This window comes from Galeopterus variegatus, unplaced genomic scaffold (assembly GCF_000696425.1).
Source record: "Galeopterus variegatus unplaced genomic scaffold, G_variegatus-3.0.2 Scaffold219, whole genome shotgun sequence".
Taxonomy (NCBI): Eukaryota; Metazoa; Chordata; class Mammalia; order Dermoptera; family Cynocephalidae; genus Galeopterus; species Galeopterus variegatus.
In genome coordinates this window covers 39,001-47,684 of record NW_007726330.1, presented here as the reverse complement: position 1 = coordinate 47,684, position 8,684 = coordinate 39,001, and the positions used below count along the sequence as shown (strand labels likewise).

The following is an 8,684-nucleotide window of genomic DNA, read 5'->3' as shown; positions in this document are numbered from 1 at the left end:
GGAGAGCGTGGTGCTGACAACACCAAGTCAAGGGTTAAGATCCCCTTACCGGTCATCTTTAAAAAAAAATAATAAATAAAATAAATTTACAGTAGTTCTAAAACTTTGAGTCAAGGACTTAACGAGAATCTGATGGAACGATACAGCCTCTCCTCAAGTAAATGTAGTATCTCCAAAATGTTATAGATAATATGAAGTATTCATTCTGGAAGGCCCACCCATCGCTCATCAGGAGCTAAGGTCTTCAGACTTAAAAGAAAAAAGAAAAAAGAAAAAAAAAAAAAATCCCTGGCCTCTAGAATAGTACACTTAAAAAAAATAAACATTTTAGTAAAGGGTAATACATATATATATACAGGCAAGCGAGAGTATCATAAGTGCACATCTCTGATTTTTCATAGGGGACACACCCGGTCCCCCACCCCAGGGAGACAGTCCACGCCCCTCCCCTCCCATCTGTCACCCTTCACCTCACAGCGTCGTAGTGGGGCTCTGCGTGTCCGGCGGTTTCTGTAACTCTGAATGACAGGTCAACTTAAGGGATGTGCCAGGTGTCTTCCCTTTGACCCCCACACCTACTCTGCCCCCTGCCCCCTGCCCTGGGGCCCTGACCTGTCTAGAGGCCTCAACAGGCCCCCTGCCACGTGCGCCGTGGGAGGACGGGGGGCAGCAGGAGGGTGACGGGGGGCTGTTCACTGCCTCGCTCCCTCCCTGCCACACCAAAGTCGCTGCGGGCCCTCTGCACAACCCCGTCCCCAGGTTCCAGGCGCCGCTTCCTCCCCGGGCCCCTGCAGGCCTGGCGAGGGCCGTGGCTCCCAGCTGGCACTCGTTTGATCCTCACGTGTCCTCACCCGTGCCTTTTCTACAGAGGCTCCTTTAGACGCTCCTCGGGTTGCCCAGTGGAGCGTGACATCCTCCCCCTGCCGGGCTGGTGCAGGAGACCGGCGTGTGCTGTCCCCGTGTCCCGGCGCGCTGCTTCGCCCGGGTGTAGACGGAGCCCACCGGCAGCACACCCGACCCCACTGCCCTCGGGCGAGGTGCCGGCGTTTTCCCTGCCCTTTAACTTTGTCGTGACGGGCTCCCAGGCAGCACGCTCGGTGTCATCTGCTGTGGGGTGGCAGCTTGCCGAGCACTTTCAGCACGCGAGTGTGGATGTTGAGTTCGTTCTCGGTGCAAGAATAGGCAAATTGCAACCGAGACATGCTCAAAACGTAGCTAAGGGCTATCAGAAAGAAAAAAAATGTGCCGTCGGCTTTTGTTCTCCACTTTTTATAGAGTAAAAGAGCCTCACGTGACTACACAGCCCACCCCAGATGGGACTCGAACCCACAATCCCTGGCTTAGGAGGCCAGTGCCTTATCCATTAGGCCACTGGGGCTTCGCGCAAACGCCGCCCGGTCACATGCTTCTTAAACTGTGTCGCCGCGTGTTGCGTAATGACGTCACTACAGGAAGCGCCCAGGTGCAAAACCCGATTGGATGTGCGCCAGACTTCCCAGTCCCGTGTCCCGAGAGCCGTCGCCCAGGGAGAGGCCGAGGGCCTTTCTGTGTCTAAAACAAGCGCTGGGGCTGGATTTACTGTGGGGATTAAAATGGTCCGTGCACGAAGGGACTCAACGCCCCAGTCTCCTGACCCGAGAATAAGCACCGTCGTCATTCGGCCACTCGGCCACTTCACACGGCCGCCCTCGCCGGGAGACCTATTTGGCCATCAGCGGCCGCACCAGCGGCGACGCGGTCCGCAGTCACACCGCAGTCGGCCTCCGTCGCGCCCGTGACCACGCTGCGGCGTCCGCTCCCGCTGGAATGGCTGGCGCCGCCACCTGCGAGCGACAGCACCTAGGCCACTCTCCAGGGCACTACGGGCGTCGCGACCGCGTGGCCTAACGGATAAGGCGTCTGACTTCGGATCAGAAGATTGAGGGTTCGAGTCCCTTCGTGGTCGGCCTCCGTTTTGGGCCAGCGGCCCGTGGCCCCGGCGGCGCAGCGCTCCTCTCCAGCGTCGTCGGCGGGTTCGTTCTTCCTCCCGACTTGTCCCCGTGGCCGGTCCTGCGCGCTCCGCTCTGCCCCGTCAGCCTCTCAGCGCTGGCCTCCCGGGGAGCCCCTCCTCTGCGTGTTGTGCGCGCCCGCACACGCCCCTGTCCCTGCGGGTCACCGCCCAGTCGCCTCTCCTGGAACTCTTGTCCTCGCGTGGCCCCGTGGAAACCCGCCCGGCCGGCGGCCCATCCCGTTGTCCAGCTGCCTCTCCGGGCACGTGGCGGGACGCGCTATGACGGACCACGTGGGGCTGGCGCTTTACCGCGCCCCAGTGGCCTAATGGATAAGGCACTGGCCTCCTAAGCCAGGGATTGTGGGTTCGAGTCCCACCTGGGGTGACGAGCAGCGCAACTTTTGGTGCCAGGAGCGCGCGGCCGGGGCACCTCTCCCTCCTGCCGCTGGCTGCCCTGGCTGCCGCGCCCCCGCCTTCTCTTTAGGGGCCCCGTGTTTGCAAGCAGGGTGTCTGCATGTCATTTGTCTCTGGCTCCGAGTGTAAGTGTCGTCGGCGTCGGCATTATCCTCTTGGGCTCCCGGGCTGCCCCGCCAGCCGGAGCTGGGGTGTCTTGAAACCCCCTGTGACCGTAAAACTCCACGTAAATTCTGCCCTCGATCTTGATCTGTGAGGTTGGCACGAGTTCGGGGTGCCCACCAGTGCAAAAGCTGGCCCTTCATTCGACTGACTCGGCGATGCAGCGCGCACACTCGTGGTCTTTAATGCGGAGGTGGCAGATAACCTCCAAAACTCGGTGCATGCGGCAAGTGGAACCGGAGGTCGGAGTCGATGCCAGAGTCTTTGGTTGAGAAGGGGAAATCCAAAAAGTAGCGCCTTTACCCCAGGTGGGACTCGAACCCACAATCCCTGGCTTAGGAGGCCAGTGCCTTATCCATTAGGCCACTGGGGCCTGCGGCCAGGGACCCCTTGTCTCTTCTTCTAATGGGCATTCCGGCCCCTTTCTCCTAAGGGAAGCTTAGACGTGTCTATCGAGCGGACCCTGTCCGCGGGGTCCTGTGACCAGGGCGCACACGGAAAACACTGCCAACCCTTAGTCCAGGGATTCTGGCAGCTGAATCGATTATTGTGAAGTCCCATCTGTCTGAGATCCAAGACACATGTGGAAATTCACTCTCAGTACAGGGTGAGTCCTTGGGGAAGCCGGTAGGACTAATGAAGGGTCCACTCTGAAATGTCAACAATTGAAAAACACAACCCAAAGGTGACAGAGGACCTGCAGGGAACTTTATTCTCTTGATTCTCTCTTCTCTTGGGCACCGCTTCTCGGGAAGACCAGCTCGGATCCTGGCATAGGGATCCTCCACCTTCTTGGGCACCTGTGGCATTGCCAGCAGGCCGAAGGGGGCAGCTGGTGGTGTTTGCTCCAGCCTGACCCAGGGGCCCAGCCCTCAGCTCTTTTTTTTTTTTTTTTTTTAAAGATTGGGCTCCAAGGTCAAGGGATAAATAAAGGATGGGCTCTACTTTCTACCCCTCAGCCTGTTTTGTTTCTTTACCTCTCTCTCCCTTCCTGTGTATCTCAAGTACTTCTCCAGGTCCCTTCACATGCCACCAATGTTTTCAGAGGTCCTGTCGGGCCCAGCACTATGCTCCAGGGTCAATCCACAGGGATGCTTTCTCTGCTTTCCCACCATCCCCCTAACCAGACCCAGCTCTAACTTGCCTAACTCCTCAGCTGCTCTGATGTTTCCAAGACTTCACTCGTCCCCCACAATCCTGGATCTCCCAACTCCGGTGCTCCATTCCCTCTCCTGGGCATTGCTGCCAGGCACTCCTCCTCAGGGCCTGCAGGCAAAGCCACACTTATCCCACCATCCTCCTAAGCCTGCTTCCATTCATGACTTTCCATCTCAATGCGGCATCACCCCACATCACACCCCAGTTCCCATACCACCTAGGCCAATTTTCTGTCCCCATAATCCTCCGGCATCCGGCATTTCCTCTCCATCCTCATTGCCACTGCCCTCGTTCCAGGATGGGTCCCTGACTGCTCACATGGGGCAGTTGGCCAACCCATGCCCACTTCCTACAGTCTTTCTTCGTCCTATCGTGGGCAGGTCCCTGACAGCTTCTGTAGGGGTAAGGTCTAAATGTCTTGGCTGTTGCATTGAAGGCCTTTCTAGATGTGGATCCCACTCAGTGGGGCAGACTCAGCTTTCACAGCTCCTTGTGCCCTGGGTTGCAGCCAAACTGGGCTATAAAGCATGGCTAACATTCCTGAGTACTTGCTCAATGTCATTAACCACTTATTTACTTAAATTCCACAATAACCCTAAGAAGCAGGCGCTAATAACAACATCCTGAGTTTATAGATGGGGAAACGAAGGTTCAGAGAGGTTAAGTAGTTTGCCCAAGGTGTCACAGCTGAGGGTGGTAGATGGGCAGGTGCTGATGCTGGGCAGTCTGGCTTCAGAGACCATTCTCTCAATAACAAGAGTTCACTGTAGGAAGGCTGTGAAGCTGTCCACACATTCCTAGCCTTGCCCTTGGCTACCCCTGGATCCTCAGGGGACATGTCTTACTTTGCTTGCCTAGCCAGCTCTTCCCCTCCTTTGGACCGTTTCAGCACTTTGAATATACCTTCCCTGACCCTCCAGCTGCAACTAGGTGCTTCTCTGCCTCCCACAATCTACTGAGATCTTTGTCACTTACCATGCTTTGTGTGATGTTACTGTAACAGGAATCCATTTTTCTCCTCAGCTTTTATCATTGCCTGATCGAATGTCGATTCTCTGGAAGACAGGACTTTGTTTTGTTCACTGCTGATTCCTCTCCACCTCGCCCATGCCTGGCATTCAGTAAGTGCTTGTTGAGTTACTGAATGAACTAGTGAATGTGGCACGTCCTGTATGTGAACCTCTGTCCCATACTAGGCTCTGAGTCCTCTGAGGATGGGGACCATGTCTTCCACATCTTTTGTATTTTGCAAAAGTTATTTATGAATGACTTTTTATTTTCCCCCTTGTTAGACTCACATGAATGATGAGGTCCCTGCTCACATAAAGTGTGTATACTACTACAGTTCATTACCTTGCATGTAGAGCATCACGATGCAATATTTGTCAGATGAGAGAACTAGATCAAAATAATATAGAACATTCTAAGAAATCTGTACACGCCAGAGTACCTACTACTGTTATGCCAGCTTGGGTGCTCTTCCCTTTACCCAGAGGATTGCAAAAATCTCTTTCCAGTTCCATCTCACTCTTCCTGCCTATAAAAACCCACTGCCTAATCCAGTATCTAATACTCTGTGATCCTCAGTGGCTCCCTATTACCTATGTTTTTTACAATCTAAATTCCTTAGCTTGAATTCAAGGCTGCCTGCCATCAAGCCTCTGTCTCTCTCTCCAGGCTCACCTCCCACGATTTCTCTGCATGAATCTGCCATTCAGTACCATGTACTGGCTTCCTCGTGTCCTCCTCCACCCCCACCTCTTTTCTGTCTCCTATATTCATAGCTCCCTTCAAATGGCATGTCTTTCTCCCCTGTCTACTGATTAAAATCCTATTGCTTTTCCAAGGCCCAGCTCACCTGTCTCAGCCCTCCTACCTGACTGTGTTCTTTAAGGGCAGACACCGGAACACCTTCCTGTCCACCCCATGCTGTGATAAATAATTAGTGCCAAGTCAGTAACTGTGAGGCAGATTTCAATTAAGACAAAAGGTAGGAATTCTGTTCTGAAGCATTCTGAGTGAGAAGAGAAGCCTACTGAGTTTAGAATTTTATTTCAGCTAATACATTAGATGGACACTTAAGTTTTGACAACATGGTGATTGCCTTTAAAGACCTTTGCAACCAGTGCCTGCAGCCCTCATTCCAAATGAACACACTTGTGACAGCTCCAATGTTATAGACAAGCATTAACAGCAAAAAAAAAGAGAAAGAATTTCCTTATGGTGTTAAAGGTCTCTGAGCTGCAGCTGCCCCGACACCCTGAAGGGTGGTCTTTGCTGGCTGTAGAAGGTGATTTCAGTCCATATCAACCCTTCTGCTTGTCTTTATGGCAGAATTTATTCTCTTTTGTCTCAGCCTTTCCCGATTCATGTTCTCTATCCTGAAAACAAAAAGATCACAGTTAGGCCCAGATGCCAATCAGTGCTTTTCTTTTTTTTTTTTTAAAGATGACCGGTAAGGGGATCTTAACCCTTGACTTGGTGTTATCAGCACCACGCTCACCCAGTGAGCAAACCGGCCATCCCTATATGGGATCCGAACCCGTGGCCTTGGTGTTATCAGCACCGCACTCTCCCGAGTGAGCTACGGGCTGGCCCACCAATCAGTGCTTTTCGAAGTGGTGAGAGGAGCAGGAAGCTCCGTGGGAGGCACAGCAGCCAAATCAGCAGTGCCAGCTTGAGAACCTCTCTATTCCAGGCCAGAGTCTGCTCCCCTCCCTGGAGCTTTTCCACTTGTTTGTTAGGAGGTCTCAGATTTTTCTCTGCCTCCCTCATTACCTGTGCAGCCTTTCGTCCACACAAATCAGTTTAGAGCAGCCTAGGCATGTTCTGGTACCTGATTCGCTGAAGTTTAACATCTTCTTTGGATGGCTCCTTGGATGTCTGACTGGCCTCAGCGATCATGTCTCGAATTTTCTGAAGGCAGTCTGCCAGATTCCGGAACTGATAGCGGCTGCTTTCAGAGGTGAGTATCAACTCTCCTGACCTGTTGATCTTGTTTTTATGCTGCAGAGAACAAAGGGAAAACCAGAGTCCCACAGAGTAAAGGTTTAAAAGCCAGTGAGGAATTTATAGGAAAAGAAAGGCCTGGTGGTTACCGTGATGGCAATCTTCTGCCTCACGGGCTCTGCAATCCAGTCGGCGGTTGCCAAATGGAACCTGACTTCAGCCTTGGAATTCACTGTGGATGAAAGAGAGCAGGGAGCATGGGTCACTAAGACTCTCAGGAAGGCTCAGCACCCAGGTGACCAGTGACTGTCCTGAAACAAATGGATGCCAGATACCCAAACATGCATGTTGCAGCCTATGTCAAAGTTGGCCATGGACCAAACCCACAAAGATAGCGAGGCACCTTTGGACAAAAATAGCCCTAACTAAATGTCCAGTGCTTCTCTTACAGTTTTACTGGGTACGGAAAGGAATGGGGGAACGGGTTTCATGAGAATGAAGGATACCTGTTCTTGGAGCTGGTTGCCAACTCACACTGTGATTTCTCTTTGTTTAGGCTCACAAGCCAATCCTAGTCCTAGCAGCCCACAGCTGAGAGTCTGAGAATCAGACCACATTCAAAAGAATAAAGAGGATTATTATAAGCTGGTGGTATTTGAGCTTCTGCTGAAAAATCCCTTTATTCCGCATGAACATTAACACAGAGCTCCTCAAACCCACCTCCCAGCTGAATTTTACAGCAAAAGAAGACAAAGTGCCCTGTACCTTTGTTAACATTCTGCCCCCCAGGACCACTACTCCGACAATAAGATATCGTCAAGCGATCTGTAAAACATAAGAACGAACACACACACACACGATTATCCCATGGCAAAATATGCAAACTGCTAATTTACTATCCACATAACTATCCCTATTACACGTCTCTTTCAATGACATATATAGATCAAGAAAGCTGGAGGTTATTTACAGATATCAGAATAAAATCAGAAGCAAGTGACTTCCCCAAGGTCACACAAACAGCTGAGAAAAATTATGAGCCGGCTGTCTGCTTCTGGTCCAGTACATTCCACCAGATCCTGCTGCCCTAGTTTTTTGCAGTTTGTTTTGTTTATTTGTTTTAAAGCAAGGGCTCTTTCAAAAGCTCAAACTAAGAGACAAACTTAGTTCAATGTATTTTGAAACATGGTGGATGTGTTATCCCAATAAGCTGTAAGCTCCAACAGGGCAGGACTGTGTCTAACACATTATGTGTTCACTGTGTGTTTCCAGGGCCTAGCTCATGGTCAGTGTTATAAATGATTTAAAAAAAAAAAAAAAAGTACTGAGGCTGGCCGGTTAGCTGAGTTGGTTGCAATGCAGTGTTATAACACCACGGTCAAGGGTTCAGATCCCTGTACCACGCACCAAAAAAACCCAAAACCAAAACCAACAAAAAACTCCATCTGAAGTTGAAAGCCCAGTTTTTTTTTTTTTGTCTTTTTGTCTCTTTTTTCGGGACCAGCAACGGATCGCAACCCTCAGTGTCGCGCCCATACTGGACCGGGACCAGCAACGGGATCACAACCCTCGGTGTTGCCCCCGCTCCTCGCTCAGCCAGTGAGCGGCCGGTCTGTATGTGGGATCCGCACCCTCGGCGGGAGCGCCGCCGTGCTTCCCAAGTGGTGCACTGTAGCAGTGCGCCACCGGGCCGGCCCCGAAAGCCCCAGTTTTGAACACCAGCTTAGCTACTAACTGACTGTGCTCTTGGCAAAGTCCCATTGCTTCTCTGGGTCTCAGGTTTTTTTTTTTTTTTTTAAAAAAAGGATGACCAGGGTCTGGCCTGTGGCTCACTCGGTAGAGTGCGGTGCTGATAACACCAAGGCCACGGGTTCGGATCCCTATATAGAGATGGATGGTTGGCTCACTTGGGAGAGTGTGGTGCTGATAACACCAAGGCCACGGGTTCGGATCCCTATATAGAGATGGCCGGGTGGCTCACTTGGGAGAGTGTGGTGCTGATAACACCAAG

At 51.9% G+C, this 8,684-nt stretch overlaps 1 protein-coding gene and 4 non-coding genes across 5 annotated transcripts in view; 2 read left to right on the top strand and 3 right to left on the bottom strand.

Moving 5' to 3' along the window:
- Window positions 1–1,305: 1,305 nt before the first annotated feature.
- Window positions 1,306–1,378, bottom strand: TRNAR-CCU. The gene has a single exon. It is a non-coding gene; the product is annotated as a tRNA-Arg (tRNA).
- A 494-nt stretch (window positions 1,379–1,872) lies between these two features.
- Window positions 1,873–1,945, top strand: TRNAR-UCG. Its single transcript has one exon. It is a non-coding gene; the product is annotated as a tRNA-Arg (tRNA).
- Window positions 1,946–2,302: 357 nt separating this feature from the next.
- TRNAR-CCU lies at window positions 2,303–2,375 on the top strand. Its single transcript has one exon. It is a non-coding gene; the product is annotated as a tRNA-Arg (tRNA).
- Window positions 2,376–2,866: 491 nt separating this feature from the next.
- On the bottom strand, window positions 2,867–2,939 carry TRNAR-CCU. The gene has a single exon. It is a non-coding gene; the product is annotated as a tRNA-Arg (tRNA).
- A 2,820-nt stretch (window positions 2,940–5,759) lies between these two features.
- ICT1 (immature colon carcinoma transcript 1) overlaps window positions 5,760–8,684 on the bottom strand; it is an 8,813-nt gene continuing 5,888 nt past the window's right edge. The window contains exons 3-6 of the mRNA XM_008566054.1: window positions 7,439–7,498; window positions 6,823–6,905; window positions 6,561–6,730; window positions 5,760–6,105 (exon numbers count right to left, since the gene is read on the bottom strand). Of these exons, the coding sequence (XP_008564276.1) occupies window positions 6,021–6,105; window positions 6,561–6,730; window positions 6,823–6,905; window positions 7,439–7,498 (398 nt within the window). The 3' untranslated portion in view covers window positions 5,760–6,020. The remainder of the gene's footprint in view (window positions 6,106–6,560; window positions 6,731–6,822; window positions 6,906–7,438; window positions 7,499–8,684) is intronic.